Below are 20587 nucleotides of genomic sequence, written 5' to 3'. Positions count from 1 at the left end.
AAATGAATGAAAATGAAAAGTTCCGCGCTAATAGTGTCTTATTTGTTAAAAACAAACATAAAGAAAGAAATCAAAAATGAGAATTTAAAAAAATCTCTATGCCAGGACAAGAAAGAAAACCCGAATTTAGTGACCAAGATTTTTACTCTATAAAAATACACATTTTCTGATACTAATACATTGCATTCTGTTCATAAAATCAAAATTTCAATATTGAGTGTGTCAGTATATTTATTTTGTATCTGCCTTGTTGTGTGCACTAGTTATTTGAAATTTTTGGTATTTTAGATGTTTCACTAGTTACAAAAAGTTTTTTTTTTACATATTGCGTACAATTTGTGGACCGATGGTTATGTAAGATCTAGTTGAAATAAACGAACACATCAGTACTCCAACTCGTAGCTCACACCTCAACCGGTAGGTGAAAATCAAAAAACCTGTTAAAACACACACTTTTAGAATTTTTTGTTGGTATTTTAGACGTTTTACTAGTTTTATAAAGTTTTGTTTTTATATTTGGTAAAATTCTGGAGTCCTTGTGCCTGGCTAAATTGCACAGTGGGCATGAGCGCGATATTTTAAAAAATAGACAAAAATGTAATATATGGGTATTCGCGATCTTTGTGTTAACCCTGTTAGGTCGTGTTAGATCGAGAAAAATGATGACATAGACTTGTAAGAATCGGCTATTTTACAATGCTCGATCTAATATGGTAGGGCCAATGTTAGATGTTAAGTCAAAGGTGTAGTCATATTGCTAGCCGTTAGGGCGTAGGTAACCAACATGGCAGCTATGAATTTAACAGCTGTTTTTTGTTTACACGTATTTTTATTCTTAAATACGCTTTAATTAAATCAGACCAATACATTTCTTCTGTTAATTTCTGACCTGTCCTTATACTCTTATTCATAATAAATACATCCCCTGTCCTATAAAGTTGTAGGCTGTTAGCAGTAAGGTAACTAACATGACAGTCATGAATTGAACAGCTGTTTTTTGTTTACACGCATTTTTATTCTTAAATACGCATTAATTTAAATTAATGATAAATAATTAATCAGACCAATACATTTCTTTCGTTAAATTCTGACCTGTCCTTAAACTCTCATACATAATAGACTCTATAAGGTTGTAAGCTGTTAGACGTTATGATACAAGTTAGGTTATGTCGGCGCATTTTGAAGCATGTCATTTGTATGTACTTTTCGAGTGCATAGACAGCATTTTGAACAAAAGAATTTATTAATTTTCCTTTTTATTAACATCTCGCATCTTCCAATTTAACACAATAAAAAACCACAACAAACAACAACAAACCTTCAAGGACTGTTGTAGGTTTATTTTCGGTTCTTTCAACCGCCACGCGCAGCATTGCGGAAAAATAACGTTTAACATGCTCAAAAAAGAAGAGGGCGGTCACGATCTTCCTGGTCATTTCTCTATTCCAGTTAACACGACTTAACATCTAACAAACATCGTGAATACCCGTTATATTTATATCAATATGTAGTTGTAATTGTAATAATTCAACTACTATTAGTAATCATTAAAACCATAACAGGAAAAATAGGTCAAAAACGACAGCGGGAATAAAAGGGGTTTTCACGATGTTTGTAACGTGTTAACTCGAATAGACAAATGTCGAGTAAGATCGTGAATGCCCCCTTCTTAGCATGTTAAGCATTAATTTTTCCGCAATGCTGCGCGGTGCGATTGGTACAACCAAAAATAAAGCTATAACAGTCCTTGAAGGCTTGTTGTTGTTTGTTTTGGTTTTCTTTCGTGGTTAATTGTAAGATGCCAGAAGTTAATAAAAAAGGAAAATTAATCTACTCTTTCATTCAAACTATCTATGCACTCGAAAAATACTAACAAATGACACGCTTCAACTCGTGCCGACATAATCTAAGTTGTATCCTAACGTCTAACAGCCTACAACTTTATAGGATAGGGGATGTATCTATTATGAATGAGAGTATAACGACAGATCATAAATTAACGAAAGAAATGTATTGGTTTGATTTAATTAATACGTATTTAAGAATAAAATTCGTGTAAACAAAAAACAGCTGTTCAATTCATGGCTGCCATGTTGGTTACCTACGCTCTAACGGATAGCAATGTTACTACATTTTCGATCTAACATCTACCATTGGCCCTGGCCTGTTAGATCGAGCAATATTAGCACGACCGAACAGAGTTAACAGTATTAACACAAACAAACAAAACTACCCCTAAAATCTGATTACCGTTCTGTCGAGTGAGTGATAAAGTGGAATTCGAACTGTTGTTTTTCTTTAAAGAACTCAATTTTTAGATCATTTACTGTTTGAAAATACTCATAGATTTATATCATCAAAGGCTGAATTGATTGAGGGATTTAAAAACGAAGATTTTGTTTTTAATTTTTTCAAGTATTTGAATGAAACCCCGTCTAATAAGAATAATGTGTAGGAGGCTTTGTGTAAAAACTTATCTTGAATTATAAAACTCGGATAGCAGATGATATCGCCGAATGTACTTGTCGGCTTTTAGCATAATAGAATTTTCTCCCTGTATTCAATTTTCATTGTTAATGGGAAAATTAGCATGACGACGGCTTGTTCCAAAATTGAAGTGGCAATTGCTTTATCGTCTCGCCGTGGAAGGCGGCGTCGATATCCATCCTGCTTTACGCCCGCAGAGATCATTAATAATCTGTATTCGGGTCGGAAGCTCGTAATTTACGTCAGCCGCCATTCGTCAAAAGGGGGTATAAATACGGCGACGTATGGGCTTTTTTCCTGAATACATATTTCTAAGGGGGGGGGTCACGCCCCCCGCGGAAGCTCGAGAGAAATATGACAGCGGCTGCCGATTTCCCTCTCCACCGATAGAGAATTGAAGGGAAAATGTGTTTAGCGAAGCTCTTACGGGATCCTGGGTCGAACGACGGGACGGCTCGGAAAAAGACGCTCCTCCGCCTGAGGAGATTGACTCGACGTTTAGTATGCAAATATCCTTCCGTCGAGACACACTTTTCAGCCGTGTTCAAACTCTTTGAAAGAGCCGACCTTCTAAATTTAGTATCACCTCTTTCCCATATATGACGAGACATGAAATGCACATTTATCATGTATCATATCCACGTGAACATAAAACTCGGTTTTTAGCGTTAAAATACATTGGGCTGTTTTTTTTCTTCTTATCGACCTGCATCTTTGATTTCTTGTTGGATGTTGTATCTCTTTGAAGGTCGGGAAACAGAAAAACAACTAACTATTTTTTGGTTGCGCCAAGTTTTCGTTACTTATATTAACAGGACGTTACTTATAACTTCAGGACCTAAATACAATTTTTTGGCACAGTTACATGTTTATAAATAATGTTTAAAAATTAATTTAAATACTGACAGGGAAAAAATTCCACTCACTTGTGATATAACTTTATTTGTACATATTTTAATATATTAATTGAAGTTTCACGTTTATTTGATGTTTAATATTTGTCTTTGTCTAAAGGAGAAAAAAAAAATAAATTGCTAAGGAAAATGAAAAATTAAAGAAAAAGTCAGACAGATAAAATTTGTTTTAATTTTGTTTTAGATTTTTAATTAACATTTCTATATCGCGCATTTTTCTCTTCTTGCCTTAATTACATCTCGAAGACGGCTCGGTAGCTTCCTACGAGTCTACGAGCCTACCTTTGCTGGAGGTTAGGCCATTCTTTACAAAGAGTCTTTTCGAGATCATGGAGTACACTCCAGTACACAACAGAAAGTTGTGGACGTGCCCTTATTTGTCTCTTGAGGTTATCTCATAAAAGATCAATGGGGTTCAAGTCTGGAGAACGGGCCAGACTATGACCCTGATGTTATGCTGTTGAAGGTACTTTTAAACTATGGCAGCGACATGTGGACGGGCATTATCGTGCATTAGAATAGGATTGTCGCTGATTTCATCGAGGATAGGCAACGCTTCATGTTTCAAAATTTCATCTATATAGCGAGTAGCCGTGAAAGACCTTCCAGGAACAACAACCAACTTTTTGCGCTCTCCATTGAAATTCCCGCCCACACCATCACTGAGCTACGTTGAAAAGATTGGCGCTGGAAAAAATTACATTCGTACCTTTCATTTTGTCTTCTTCACACTCTTTCACGCCCATCTGAGATCGTAGAACAAATGTACACTCATCAGTAAAAAGTACAGCAGGCCAAACGTCTAAAGACCAATGGCTGTGTTCTCGAGCAAATGGGAGCCGTGCAGCTCTGTTCGTTCTGGTCAATTCTGGTCCTCTTATTGGGCGAAAAGTCATCAGTCCATACTTATTTAACTTACCTCCGATCAGTGCGTTCAGAAATTTGTACACCTCGAACTTCCAGGAGCTGATGAATTGCTTGAACAACAGTAAGGCCCTAACCATCCCTAAACAACAGTAACGTGCCGGTTCTCAAAATTCTCAAAGTCAAAAATCTAGGTCGCCTGAACCGGGCCTTCTATGGTAGGAACCAGTTTCCCGAACTGATGTCCCGCAGTGCTTCGTAGGGAATTTCGATGGCAATAGACGTATACCTGATGGGTCGTCCATTACCAATGAGTGCCAAATCACGCGCATCATCCTCAGCACTAAATAGCATTTTTAAGTTTAAAAAATAGAAATTAAGATAACAAAGGTGAAAACAAAACAGTTTATTGCTTTAGAATTCAAATGAGACTGAATAAACATTTTAAATTCTTTGGACGTCGTGAGATGGCGTCTGGTGTGACGTAGGTTTTAGAAAAACATTTTCTTTATCGTGCCAACGTTTCGATCTTTATTGAGATCATCTTCAGGGCTCAAACTGTGTGTTTTCCGTGTAGAAGTGTCATTCTTGTCTGTCGTGTTGCGAGTGTCACATCTACATTGGAAACAAACACTTTGAGCCCTGAAGATGATCTCAATAAAGATCGAAACGTTGGCATGATAAAGAAAATGTTTTTCTAAAACCTACGTCATACTAGACCGCATCTCACGACCTCTAAATAATAATCAAGAAACGGTCACTAAACACCACACATTTTAAATTTCGTAAGAAGTAAACATTGAAAAATCCTATATACTTGTTTTAGATAAAGGATTACGTGTGTTTACCTCCAATTGATATTCCCAATTTAAAACAGAGCATAAACAAACATTCATTGGTAAAAACAATGGGACAAATTAAGGGCAGAATTTTCTTTTATCGAGAAAATAAAATAAAATCAATCGGTTGGAATTTTTTGCCTTTCATTGTAATAACAAACTACTTACTGGACCCAATCTCTTTAAATGTAATACATGTAGCATATCTTTTAAACATTTCAGCTACGTCATATTACGGTCTATTACATTCCTTTTTTCACAGACTGACTTTTTAAATAATAAAATCCATATAGTTTACTGTGAACCAACATTTTACACTTTCAAATTAAAAAAAAACATGCATGCCAACGAGGCCGTCACCCCTGCTCTTTTTAAATTTTTCCATCCCTTTATGAACATTCCAAACACCAGCATATACAGAGATATTGCCCAGCCTATCTGTTTGTAAATTACAACTGTGGAGAGTGGCATGTATATACAGCTTTTCCCAGAGTAATCGCTTTTTAAAATTCTTTTCCCTTCCAAGAATCTCTGGGGAGTCCACATTTAAATTACGATTTTCCTTTATGGCATGTGCTGATAATCCAGTGGCTAATTTTTTGTTGACGCAGTTCAATCTACGATATCCCATTCTACTTTTTTATTTTATTTTTTTAACCCATATATTGAGCATCACAGTTAGTACAGGAAACAATGTATATAACATTGGACTGTCTACCTACTGGTTCTTTGGTTTTTAGGTTCGAGTGTAATGGCCTAAGACTATTATAAAAGTGTGTAATCTCCATATTACCTATTCTATTTTTGAGGAGGGTTTTTAATTTTGGGGCCATCCCAGGAATTTAAGTCAAAGTTTTGTAAATAGGTGACTCAATTTTCACCCCACATGGTGGCATCCATTCATCAGATCCATAAATAAAATAGCACAGTAATAACAATTTCTGTTTCCTCACTTCCAAAGAGGTCTTGAAATATCCATCAAGAAATCACGCCGTACTTTGTTAATTATTAAAATGACGTGATATAACAATAATTCTAGTTTTACAGAGTGGTGCCAGACTTTGCGATAGGATAGAATAGAATAGCATTTATTGTTGTAAACCACAATCTTTTGGTATTACAGAGTGAAACTATTCACATAAAAAATTGCATGCGTACGTAACATTAAAGTTTAAAAATCAAATTCACAAAATATATTGATTGACAAAAAAAACTATCCATTGGGTGTTATGGACGAGGTCAAAACCACTTTTTTTCGTACTACTAATAACATTTCCAATTAAAAAATCTTGCGTTCCGCCGGGATTCGAACCCATAACCTGTAGCAAAGGGATGGAAGCTGTAACCGCTGGGTCACCATGGTCCTGAAACTGAGGAAGTACGAAGTGTTCGAACGAACCCACGTTTTGATACCCTGTATGTCTGAGGTAGAGGCTCTGGGATTTCTTAAATATAAAGATTAATATTTTACAAAAAATAAAGGATGGTGCTATTTAATTGTTTTATAAGTGGTTGTCGGTTTGAATAGGGACACTATGGAAGAGACAATTTATTCCTAGCCCACTGAAAGGCTTAACTATTTGGGTATCGCGGACAAGGGATTTGAACCACTTTACAAAACATGCTTCTTGCTGTAATCAGTTAAAAATCAATTGTCTCTGCCGGGATTCGAACCCAGAACCGTTAGCTTCTGAAAAACAGGACGTTCAACGTCCAACTACCCTTTGGGTGTCACGAATGTGGGTCAAACCACTTCACATCACTCGCCCATTAAAAAAAAAAAAAAAAAAATGCATATTTTCTCAGCATATTTTAAGTCAAATCACAGATTTGTGGTAGGTCTCATTTTTTAGAAGATCCTGCACTGGAAAAGATGGCTTTTTAGATGTTTTCGTAGCTGCAGTCATTCATCAATAAATTCAAAAATTTCAATTAAGCAATTTTAATTCAACAATTTCTACACTTTTTACAAAAACTTCGAATTAAGCTGTGGGGCCAGGAAATCGTCCTGGAGCGGTGCCTTATAGCAGTCGATAGGAAATTTTAATAATCTTTCAATTGGTCACCTTCCACTTTGTCCGATTTCTCAACAGTTTTTGAGTTATTCGCGATTTTTGACCAAAAATCGTGTTTTTTTACGTTCTCATGGAAAAGCCGGATCACTTTCTTTTGCTAGGGAAACGTTTAAAAATCTTGTTCAGCGTATTTTTTTAATGAGACCTATCGCGGTTCTGTGGTTGAAAAGGGTGAGAAAATATGTCTTTTCCATAGTTGGCCATATTTTTCTGGAAAAACCAACTGGTCATATATTCTCAATTAAAAGTTCATGGCCTGGGACTGGATTCGAACCCAGAACCGCTAGCGGGGCAGATGAATCCGACACCGTCTACCAGTCTGTATTTTCATTTCCTTTCTGTTAATTAGACGTCTTTTACCATTGAGTTTGACGAGTAGTCTTTTTACCTGCCACAGTGTCCGGTGTATTTTTCCAGTTTTTTCTGCCCTTTAGTATCCTATGAAACGAGCTTTTTATTACTGGATTAATAAATTCTAAGATTACATTTGAGAAAAAATTGAAACTTATAGGATATTTTTTATCGTGAGATTTCATCTTGAAATCTGCCCGAAGATAAACTTTTAGTTTGTCGTGCACCGTCTGTCCTCACTGTTTTGGTCAGACGCCGTCAGATATTTTGCCATCTTCATTTGTTCGTTTGTGTCCCTTAAAATTTATTATCGATTCTAACTCTGAAAATTTTAGATAAACTTATATAAATAGTTTCTTTATAAAATAAAAGTTTGTAAGTTCTTTTCCCCTGCTCTTCTTCTCTATTAAAAACTTTCACACTGATGGGGGTTGGTACTGGAAATTTGTGTTGAAAAAGTGAACAATTTGATCTTTGCGCTTAATTGAAATTCCATCGGACTCAATCGAGATGGCGATCACAAATCGTCCTGTGCCAATCTTTCTTTCCGGCTTGCCGAGGACGGTCTATTTGAAAGCTTAATAGAGTCCGTTATCGACCTTTCGTCGGTTTATCGTCGGACGCTGAACAAATATCGGAAATTCGCTCTAACACGTCCCGAAATGACGTAAATATTCGCGTAATTTAATTAAGTTTATTAAACCAGTGACGTGTAAGAAATTTAAATTAAGCGAGATATTAATTTAATTTAAAATTCTCATCGGGGATGCCACGGCGTCCGGAAAAGCTTCCATCCGTAATGGGAGCCGGTGGTTTGACACTAATGCATGCCATCGTTACCGACCATTTCTCACTACTATTTAATTACACCAACCCTATTTAATTGCGTCCGACGAATGTTCAGTCGAGAAACAGCGTCACAGCTCCCCCACAACGATCTACGACTACAGGCACAATTGGATGCAGATGGGGCTTTTTTTTGTCATAAATTTTGCCGAACAGTTTTCAAGCTAAAGAAGTTAATCTATCGATTTAAGCTTTAGGTTTTGCTTTCGACTTATTTCCTACACAAGACCGACCAAGCAAATGTCCATTAGTCTTATTCCATTAAAAACATAATTATGCCAGTTTCTTAAGATCGTTTTGTCCTGAAGACCTTTATAATAGGTGGACAGCTTAGTTGGTAACAATTGATTTTTTTCATCCAGACCATACCTAGTTCATGATTATTCGTAATTGCAATTAATTAAATTTTTTAGTTGAGATAAAAAAGTCAATGGCACGAGCGGGATTCGAACCCACGATCTTCGGCTAGATACGCCGCTGCTCTACCACTTGAGCTATCGTGACTTCGATCCACTCGGACACTAACTTCTCATCTCAACCCCACTTTTGAATTTTCCCTCCTTTTTGTCATTTTTCAAATGTCGTGAAATCAGATTGGATTTTCGACTAAAATTTTATCTCAACTACAAAACCTTTAATTAATTGTAATATATTAATTGGTCAAGCGGACCACGAAATTAGTGAATTTAATTATTTAAAATGAAGTATACCTTCACTAAAGCTCTCCGTGGCCATTTCATTTGTCGTCGAGAATCCAATCCGATTACACGACATTTGAAAAATGGCAAAAAGGAGGGAAAACTCAAAAGGTGGGGTTGAGATAGGAAGTTGGCGTCCGAGTGGATCGAGGTCACGATAGCTCAAGTTGTAGAGCAGGTGCGTATCTAGCCGAAGATCGTGGGTTCGAATCCCGCTCCTGCCATTGACTTTTTTATCTCAACCAAAAAACCTTAATTAATTGTAATATATTAATTTGTCAAGCGGACCACGAAATTAGTGAATTTAATTATCCGTAATATTATTACAAAGGGATGAATCGGAGGGAGACGAGGTCCTGGTAGGACTTTCCTAGCTGAAAAACCTGAGGTTCAACCAAAGTACTGCATCAATTTTCAGACCTGCTGTTCATAGAGCGCACATTGCGATCATGACGATCAAGGTCTGCTGATGGATAGGATATTCAAAGGATGTTTTATTGCCAGAAAATCCTGATGTTTTATCTTCTTTAAGGTCCGATGAATTTAATTTTACATAGAATGGGACACTGAACACGTTTTGGACTAATTTCTTAAAAGTATGTACAGGTTAATAGGAGATATGCCCACGGGACGATAAATTTATGATAAGTATTATTATGGAATCAGTGATTCATGAAACACTTTACTATGTTGGAATTATGAACAGGACATTATTCACGTTGATGTGAAACATAATTGATTCCTCTTTTTAGGAGACGCCATATCATTTTTCCTTTTTTTTTAAATCAAGATTAGCCACAAATATTCGGTTAATTGTTTGTGTGTTTTTGAGGAATGGAAGTGAAAAAATTTCTAGGGCGACGGTGGGAATTGTACCCTTGACCACGAGAGTCTCAGGGTGACCACTCACGCGGTTCCCCCGACAAACTTTTCCAAATATCGTGAAAATTACCTCACCCCTATAACATCAAAAAACGTCCCATTACAACAAATTATTAAATACGCCACGGAAAATTATTTATTTCTCATCGAAATTCATCCTTTACCACCCAGCCCCGGAGGGGTAGCGATTTGAAAATTCAATTGACTGACTCAGGGGAAAAATTAAAGAGCCCCGACCACCTTTAATCCCCTTTTATTTTTACCCCTTTCCCTTTCAGCACTTTGCGAAAGATACGCGAGCTAGCTGGCTGACGTAATCGTGTTAGAGGGTCTGGTTTCACCGAATCGATATCTTGCCTTTCCTCCTTAATTTTTTCCTCGAGAAAAAATATGGATGTTTCCCAAAAGTGTTAACTATTTGAGATCCAGTGAGTGGTTCAAATTTACTATGTCCAAGACTTGTTCCCAGCCTTCAACGAGTCTATAGTATTATTGTATTATGCAGCAATTGTTCCCCCTTTGCCGCTTACCTTCGTTAATGAAATTACTCACCAATATAATGATTTATTAATAGTATTAACTAGGACTATGATGATGATGATGAAAGTAGACTAGGAGGTGAAGGTTTTTGTTCCCCAAGCGCAGTCGTTTGTCTTATTGTATTTTCCTAGTTCGTTAGTTCAGTCCAATCAACTCTATCCTTCTAAGGAGAACTAGTTCATTGTCTGTGGTTGCTATAATTCCTTTCTCTCAGTTTTCTTCCTTTCCCAGGTTATGGCTCTCATTCATATACGAAAATGACAGTTGAGTTGACATGACGAGTTGCTGTTTCTTCCTCTTCATTGCATAACCTACAAATGGGGTTATCGTTGAATATATCCATCCTATGTAGATGTTTTCTCAGATGACAGTGACCGATATATATCCCTTTCACTCTGATTTTAGCCCTTTCTAACTGTAGAAATGAGTTTGCCAGTTTTAGTGAGGATTCATGTAACATAACCTCACCGTGACCAGCACCTCTGGAGTTTGTCTTCTTTTTATTTCTGTTACATCCATTCGTAGCTGTAAGAAGGAGAAAATTAATGATTAATCATAAATAACAAGTGTCCCTAATTTCAAACAAGGCTGATAAGATAATTACAATCCTTACATAAGATGATTGAGTCATTTACTCTATAATTTGAAATTAAGTAGGCTCTTTTTTCTTTTCAGCCATTTTAAACCTGAAGGTAGATACCGATTTGGTCCAATCCAATAATTTTACTGGAATAATTCTTCTCATAAGAAGTACAATCTTCAAGACTTAATCGAAAAAAATATAATGTAGTGAACTGAGAAAATGTAGATAAAAAAGTGTCGAATCTTTTCCCCAGAGGTTCAGATAATGTCCTTTAGACGGTATACGCAGCAGATATGCTTACTCTTCCTGAAATGATCCAAGCCACCCTTTTTCACTCGTAAAGATCCTGTCATCTTAACGAGAAACCTGTAAACCCACATCCGTTGACCGATGGTTCAATCGGCGGAAGATGACAATAAACATACAAAAATGTGTACATGTCACGTTCACCCTTCGTAGCCTCCCTAACAGCAATGTAGCCCTGCATTGACCAACGAACTTGGAATCCACAACCACAACTCGAAAGACATGAACTAAACAGACGTTTAAGATTTTTTTAAATTTGTCGCCGAGAATCAAATCCTGATTACACGGCATTTGAAAAATGGCAAAAAGGAGGGAAAAGTCGAAAGGTAGGTTGGGTGGTTAGAGCAGCGGCGTATTTATCCGAAGGTCGTGGGTTCGAATCCCTCTCGTGACACTAACTTTTTCATATCAACCAATACCTTACATAAAGATTAATTAATTGAAAGAAGTTATTCGGTCAATCGGACCACGAAATATAATGGATTTCTTAAAAAATTGCTGGACAAACGATCCAAACTGACATTACAAGTTATTTATATTACTATTTTGAGACCTGTATGGATAAAATTCATGGAGTTTTGGGGCTCGACAAAACGTTCTTACGATCAATGTATCCATCCCTACAATACAAAATCCGTCAAAACACTTTCTATCTATAAATCCTACCATTCGCAATAGCCTTAATATCCAATATGTCATTGAATTAGGGAAAAACCGCTACAAGACTTTACCCAAATGATTATTCAGTCACACAAACATGTTTAGTTGAATCACACAGAATTAATCAAAAGAGTAAAGAATAAGCGTCTAAACGAGTGGGAAAAGAGGAGTCGAAGCATCTATAAAAGGCCAAACAGCTGGAAACCAAATATTTCACAATTACCTGGTTCCATAATCAAGTAGTAAGTTTGGTAAAAACGATATGTCACCTAAGTTCTAACCATGCAATATGTAACGAAGTAACGAATACTTGAACAAGGTTAACACGTCAGATTCAAATATAGGGGTATTCATGTTTGTAAAATGTTAACTCTTGTTAACTCGAATAAAGAAACGTCCATTAAGATCGTGAACGCCATCTTCTTTTCTTACCATACTAAACGTTCAAATTTCCGTAAAGCTGCGCGTGGCGAATGGTAGAACCAAAAAAAGTTAATAACAAAGGAAAATTAATCAACTCTTTCGTTCAAAATGTACTCGAAAAGTACTGACATATGACACGCTTCAGTTCGTGCCGACATAACCTAACTTGTATCATAACGTCTCATAGCCTACAACTTTATAGGATAATAGGGGATGTATCTATTATGAATGGGAGTATAAGGACAGGTCAGAAATTAACAAAAGAAATGTATTGGTCTGATTTAATTAATGCGTTCTTAAGAAGAAAAATACGTGTAAACAAAAAACTGCTGTTCATTTTATGGCTGCCATATTGGTTACCTCCGCCCTAACGGATAGCAGTGTGACTACATTTTCGACCTAACGTCTAACATTGGCCCTGGCCTGTTAGATTGAGCAAAGTTAACCAGCCGATTTTTACAAGTCTACGCCATCATTTTTCTCGATCTGACGGGATCTAACAAAGAACGGGGTTAACACAAAGATCGTGAATACCCCTTATACGTGACAAATCCTCTGTTACTGGGTCAATGGAATATCTAATCATGAACTGTCCAGCTTATAGCCAAGAAAGGGACGATCTGTTTAATTTTTTAAATTAAAGAAGTATATTACTCTGCTTTTCATTATACGTTAATATTTCATTCTAAAGAATATCAACGTCTATGCCTCTTTATTACATTATTTGAAAGCTACCAAGATAATTATGCAGAAATATTTCCTGTGTTAATCACCTAAGCTATCTGTAGAGTGGACGGGTCCTGGTTCGATGTGCGCCGGCCCTGAGGCTGGTTAGGGCTTCCGATCGCTCTGACGGTGCCATTTGACCTCACATTAATATTTAATAATAAAATTTGTAGTATTTAATGACCGTTAATTAATGATTGTTTAGAGATCGTGAGATGCTTCTTGTGTGATATTGGTTTAGAGAAGCATTTTTATCGTGCCAACGTTTCGATTTTTATTGAGATCATCTTTAGGGCTCAAAGTGCGTGTTTTCTGGGAGTTGTTTCACGGTTGTGTGTCCTGTTGAGAGTTTTGAACTCGTGGAACTCTTTCCACACAATAATTATTAAATTAATCCATATTTGTTTAGTGTTCATAATTGACCATGTTAATTAACCCAATTAATTATTTTCATTATCTAAGAGTTTTGTTTGATGTCTAATTGATGTCCGAGGGGATCGAAGTCCCGATAGATCAAGTGATTAGAGCTAATAAAAATTAGGAGGATTAAAACATCGCTTTAAAATATATTCGCATAATTGCAAAAAAAGTCTTAAATGTGTTTGGGTAGGCAGCTTGATTAAATTTTTACCCACGTAGAATAGACTAAACCCGCACGACTGCTGAGTGTTGCAGAAGTGTCGGGCTTGTGCGTCGTTAAGGATAGATTCATAACAACCAAAAATTACTAGGGAAATTAAGAAAATTTCATTAAAAATTTTTTCTTTTGCAAAAAATATCAATAAAGATAGAAACGTTGGCACGATAAAGAAAATATTTTCTTAACTTACATCATACAAGACCGCATTTCACAATCTCTAAATAATTAACAATAAAATGTTGAATCGTGGCTGTTACTACATGGTTGATGCCAAAAAAACCACTCATGTCAGAAACTTTTAACCCTCACTCTTTCAGGTGCGTCACTGGCCTCGCTACTTCATAAAAAGTCTTCCTTTTTTATGTGTTCATAAGTAGATGTGTTAAATATAAAGATGAATGTGTGGTGATTAGTGACCGTTAGTCGATGATTATTCAGAAATCGTGAGATGCGGTCTGGTGTGATGTAGATTTTCAGAAAAACATTTTCTTTATCGTGCCAACGTTTCGATCTTTATTGAGATCATCTTCAGGGCCTGGGATGTACAAACATTGTTTAAATTTAACAAATACATGTATGATGTGGAAAAAAGTGAATTTATACAATGCAAAAAAATATTTTTTTATATTCAAGAATGGCACAATTACACCGAAAAGAACCACTTTGAGTGAGTAGAAATACTTTGATTGAATATTTAAAAAAGTATAATTAAATATAAAAAATTGGTCAAGCGGAACACGAAAAATAGTGAATTTAATTAAAAAAATCACACCATACCGCATCTCACGATTTCTGAATAATTATGATGATGAATCTTCCATGTCTTTGCGTATTTGACTGTCCTGTCGGCCATCGTAGCCTAACAAAAAATCGCTCAATTTACTTCTTATACGGAGTAACTGCAGACATATGCAAATAAACGCTAAGTAGTGATTGTTTCAAAAAGATTTGTCGGTTATTAGTAAGTTTACAGTGGCACAACTAAATATGTGACTCCAAAACAGCAAAAACTACTTCGCTGAACAAGAAGAAAACTGACAAAACTCGAAATTTGCCACTTGCCTAATAGATACTCACACCGATGCTATAAAGCTCGACACAGAACTAGGATATGCCACTTTTCGTGAATGGAGACGGTTCGTTCCCACTAGGGATGACAACGATATATCGATATATTTCTACATATATTGAGTATATTTCTTATCGATATATTTGACTGGAAATACTTGAAATATATCGTTATACTAGTTGAAATGTATCGATATATTCATTTTTTATTTGAGAAAAAAATTAATTTACAACTCGACTATACATTTTTCTGATTTATTATTGGATATTATAACGTTGGTGGAGCGTGTATTTATAACGTTGTAGGATTAATATGATGGTTATAAATAATAAAATGAAATAATAAGTCTGTACCCGTTAATCGTGAAAGATCCTTACATTAATAACAAATTAATGAATCGAATATACCTTATAAATGGTTACAACTAAGTTAGTAAGGAAAAGGGAATATTTTCTTATAATAGAATGTAATTAAGTGTAAAATTATTTTTTGGTTTCCTTTTCTCTGGAGAATTTGTATAGTATAGTGTAACAAACCTTTATGAACTCCACAAGAATTTTTCACTAGCAGTTTTTTTTTGTCTTGATAACGTCACACACTTTTATTTTTACATTATCTTCTTTCTAAAGTAGCAAGCGACCGAGTAACTCCAAATCCCGCGTGGCTCTCCTTAGGGCCTGCCGCCGTCCACTCGTCTGCCTCCTCAATCGTTGGAACTCTGCCTTATTGATTGTTTATGTCGCTTTGGCGGCCTTTATGAAATGGCTTTGTCATAAATACATAATTAAAAAAATATCTCTGTCAGTGCGTCAAATTGGATTAGAGACTGCCGTTTGGTATGAAAAATCGATATATGTATATAATTTTAGTTGTGCCTAAACCATGGTCCATGGTTAAAACCTTACCATTTTGCCTTGCGTCGGCATAGGCATCTGTATGTAAGTTTCTCCGCACTTTTTTCAAATATGTTTATATGATGGCACCTTCCCCGTGAAAAATACAAAAAATGTTGTTTGGAAATATTTTAATGCACCAGAAAATTGAAAACAAGTGCCAACTTATAAAATATGCTAGAAAGGATTAAAAAACCTTAATTTTTATAAACTAATTCTATTTTCAGAGGATCTTCGGAAGAGGTCAAAACAGAGAAAACTTCCTTACGGTTTTCGCCGAGCTTTCGACAGTTTTATACTGTCATCTTCAGGGCCTGTTTTATTATCATATAAACAAACAATTAAAACATGAAAAAACAATAATTACAACAAAAATTGAATATCTTACTTTAAACCTTAATAGGGAATTAAACAACATGGTGTTTTGGGCACAGAAGTACATTATGTTTTTTTTTTGGAGGGGGGGCTCAGCATCTAAACTTTAATTTAAATTGAATGCATTAATAATTAAAAATTATAGCTAAAATTACAGTAAAAATAAAAATTAAAAACGTGGTCGAGAAAGGTTACCTCATATAATTCTAAAAAACCAATAAAATCCTCCTTTTTTAGTTTTTCAGGTACATGTGGTCACAGTGCGTTTCTTAAATATATATATACATATACAATTAACTTATTTTAAAATTTAAACAACAATACAGTAGGATCACAGATCAAATCAATAAAAACCGATAAAAACAAACTCTCTACGACGAGGGGAAACAAAGGCTACGGGATACAATCGTTTTTTTCTCTCCAAGTTAACAAAATCCGCCACTAGGGCGATGTTCTCATTTCCCTCCTTTGCTTAGAAATCCTGTATTCGTTTTGGAGGCCTTCAAAGTCCGAAATGGATCCCAATCTATCAGTTTGTAGATTACAAGTATTTGGGGTGACACTGATATTTACTTTCTCGGTCAATAATCTCCTTTCCAAGTTCGACTCTCCGGACAAAATGTTCGGGGAGTCGAACTTGAAAAAGTGATTATTGTTTAACGCATGGGTAGCAAGTCCAGATATCTTTTTTATTGTCGCAATCCAACCTGTGTTGGTTCAACTGCATAGACAATTTTTGCTTTGTTTGACCTACATAGTTGACATTACATTCACCACACGACACCTGATAGACCACATTGCAAAGTGATCCGATTGGTTCTTTTGTTTTAGATTTGCATGTAATACATTTAGGTTGTTCTTATATTTATATTATATTTTATTGATCCCCAACCTTATTCCTGAAGAGCCTTTTTAATTTTTGAGACACTTCAGGTATATAGGTTAGATAGGTAGATAGGTTGGGATCCATTTCGGTCTTTGCAGGCCTCCTAAACGAATACAGGATTTCTAAGCAAAGGAGGGAAATGAGAACCTCGCCCTAGTGGCGGATTTTGTTAACTAGGAGAGAAAAAAACTATTGTATCCCGTAGCCTTTGTTTCTCCTCGTCGTAGAGAGTTTGTTTTTATCGGTTTTTATTGATTTGATCTGTGATCCTACTGTATTGTTGTTTAAATTTTAAAATAAGTTAATTGTATATGTATATATATATTTAAGAAACGCACTGTGATCACATGTACCTGAAAAACTAAAAAAGGAGGATTTTATTGGTTTTTTAGACTTATATGAGGTAACCTTTCTCGATCACGTTTTTAATTTTTATTTTTACTGTAATTTTAGCTATACTTTTTAATTATTAATGCATTCAATTTAAATTAATGTTTAGATGCTGAGCCCCCCCCCCCAAAAAAAAAAAAAAACATAATGTACTTCTGTGCCCAAAACACCATGTTGTTTAATTCCCTATTAAGGTTTAAAGTAAGATATTCAATTTTTGTTGTAATTATTGTTTTTTCATGTTTTAATTGTTTGTTTATATGATAATAAAACAGGCCCTGAAGATGACAGTATAAAACTGTCGAAAGCTCGGCGAAAACCGTAAGGAAGTTTTCTCTGTTTTGACCTCTTCCGAAGATCCTCTGAAAAGACTTCTTGTATCCAGCAGGTCGATAATCTAGTTCATCGTTATAATTCTATTTTATTTTATATCTTTTTTATAACTACTTATAAGAATTATATAATTATTCACGACCATGAGTATATTTTTACCGTTATTAATATCGTTCTTTTCTTCCAGTTGGGCTAGCTTATAAGGACATTATAAAATAGTCGCTTAAAATTAAATATATCGATATATTTTTCACGATATATCGGTGAAGCCGATATGTAGGTTTCCATATATCGGAAACCGATGTATCGATATATAAATTAAAGATTGTCATTCCTACTTCTCACCAAATTTTATGTGACACATGGTGCTTATAGCAGCTAAGTCCACCTACATTTGTGCCATGTTTCCTGTAGCATCACATACCGGAATACTTAAAAAAAACTAAATAATCTAAATGTTTTCGAAAATGCCATGTTGTAATTAAAATTTACAGATTGTAATAAAGTTATACAAAAAAGCTAAGGGATGAAATTTCGTTGGGGAAATGGCTTTAAAGGTAAAAAAAATTACAATCGTTTTCTTTCACATGTGCGGTAAAGCTTTTTATGTTTCAACTAATGCAAATTTAAAATCATTAAGGCATAAGTTAGAACTAGTTTAACATCAGGAGGCCAACACATCTGTCTTGATGTTAAAGTCTACAGGGATCATCTGACTTGCAGATTGGCTCACTTGTTTACAGCGTCTAACGAATAATTACCCAACTATTACCATACCAGGTTGTCACTCGGTAACTTGTCTACCCCGGATATTTTTCTCATGTCTGGCAGTTGTCGTGTTGGTGGACGTAAAAGCCCGATCTTGTCGTGTTATCAAGGAATTATATTTAACAGAAGGGTTTTTGCTCTTGTCCCTTGGAATCTAATAACCGATACGATGTTGTTTAGAAAAAAAATGTAAACGAGTTTTTCATTCCTAAGGGTGTCGTTGGATATTTGTGAAAATTTCATGCGAGATTGTTCCACTCCTTTTTTTTAATGCCGTAACATCCTTCATTCCCCTCCCCGGTCGGAAATAAAAATAACGAAGGAGCCATAACGGCATTATTTTTTCAAGTAAGGGAGAAAGACACATATGTCAGGTGTAACGAGAGGGAGAAACATTTTTTCTGCTTTTCAGTGCCCGTGGGATTTCTTATTCATTATGACGTTTTCGTTTCAGTGGAGCAAAGTGCAGTGTGCCAAGTTTTCGGTCTTGGAGCATCAGATGGACCCTTCTTGCAACTTCAGCAGCTACAGGTCGACTCTCAAAGCCGCCGTCTGGCGCTCCGCTGCCGCCAAAGACGAGAGCCAAAAGATCGTCATACCGTTCTTCTCGCTCCTAGTTAAAGACTTGTACTTCCTCAACGAAGGATGTTCAAACAAGTGAGTAAATCAATTAATTATTATTATATCCTGTTCTTGATCACTATTGACAAACTAACTCAACTGTCTTAGTTGTTCATTTTCTTTTCTTTGCCCGTTGCTCTTTTCTTCATCTTTCTTGCCGTTCAACTTTTACAGGGCCTGACTTACACCTTAAGGCTCTTTTTACTCTTCTCATAACCTGACACACTTTGCCTTACGTCACCACTTAATGCTTGAGATTTTACGACCTCATTAAGGTCATATCGTCACTTTGTCCTCTTTCAGATTCTAGATACATGAAGCTTCTAGTACTTGAAGTTAAGCCCATCAATGTGCGCTTCTTTCCTACTTATCTGATGCCTTTCCTATTCCAATAGCCATGTGCTATATAGGTAGGGTATGGGATTGCGTGTTCTAGGAAACGTAGGAATAAGCAACCAGCTGACCCTTGTCTGGCTCCCAGGCATACAGAACAGAAGTGACGAAGAGGCTGTTAGAACTATTGCCTCTGGAAGACCATTATGACCAGAACTCTTCCGTAAAATTTTAAACTGTCCTAAATATTGCCAAAGCCAGGTGGAAAACATATTTGGATAAGGGACATAATCTACAGACTTGTTCATCATGAAACCAATAAAATCTCAGGAGGATTGCAGGTCTCCTAATCGGACATTGCCGATTATCGTGAGTAGCTAAGGTTGAAGAGCAATTATCAAAACAATGGAGTCTAATGAAAATCCTGAAACTAGATAATGAGCTTATATTATGGAGGTACAATAGCCGTGCGTTGCCTTCTTTTATATTTAATGTCGTTTACTCTTAGATTTTTCCTTCAACTCATGCATTCTGCCGCCATCATACTCTTTCTGAGGGATCAGCTCATATACTTTAGGTTACCAGTTAACCTATACTAAGGCTAACGGTTAACTTATAAATATTTCTCTAAGATAGTTCCAATTGCTCTTAGCTTCTTCTTATTCCGAGGAGCAAATTGAATACTATGAGATGCATAACTGCCCCACCCCCGTGGCCGTATCAATCGTTTGCTCAGAACATGCTGGAAGGCGACACAATTCTGTTTTACAAAACAATGGTGCACTTCTTGTTAGTTGACAAGTATAAAAACTTCCCCATGTCTAAGGAGTAGGACGAGTTTCTTCCCTACTTGCTCATTCGAAAGGGATCAACATCAACACGCCCTGGCCATCACGCACAGAAAGTTCTGTCTGAACATCACCGACTCGCGTCCCTTCGATGGAATTGACCGTTCCTTCACTCCCGAGTGGATGGTACCTCAAGCTAGGAGGTAATGCTAACCACCCTGGTAACCCAGTGGTTTGGTAAAGGTTTCTGATAAGGAGAACCGGCTGCATGTCAGCATCAAACTCAAAGTACCCACC

At 36.1% G+C, this 20587-nt stretch overlaps 1 protein-coding gene across 1 annotated transcript in view; it reads left to right on the top strand.

The window, feature by feature from the left end:
- LOC106674064 overlaps nt 1-20587 on the top strand; it is a 309474-nt gene that overhangs the window by 285705 nt on the left and 3182 nt on the right. Inside the window, exon 8 of the mRNA XM_014406506.2 lies at nt 19003-19205. Coding sequence (XP_014261992.1) covers nt 19003-19205 — 203 coding nt within the window. The remainder of the gene's footprint in view (nt 1-19002; nt 19206-20587) is intronic.

Source organism: Cimex lectularius, unplaced genomic scaffold (genome assembly GCF_000648675.2).
Source record: "Cimex lectularius strain Harlan isolate CLEC.00 unplaced genomic scaffold, Clec_2.1 scaffold176, whole genome shotgun sequence".
In the NCBI taxonomy this organism is placed as follows: domain Eukaryota; kingdom Metazoa; phylum Arthropoda; class Insecta; order Hemiptera; family Cimicidae; genus Cimex; species Cimex lectularius.
Note: the sequence above shows the minus strand (reverse complement) of the source record. Positions and strands in the feature narration are given on the sequence as shown.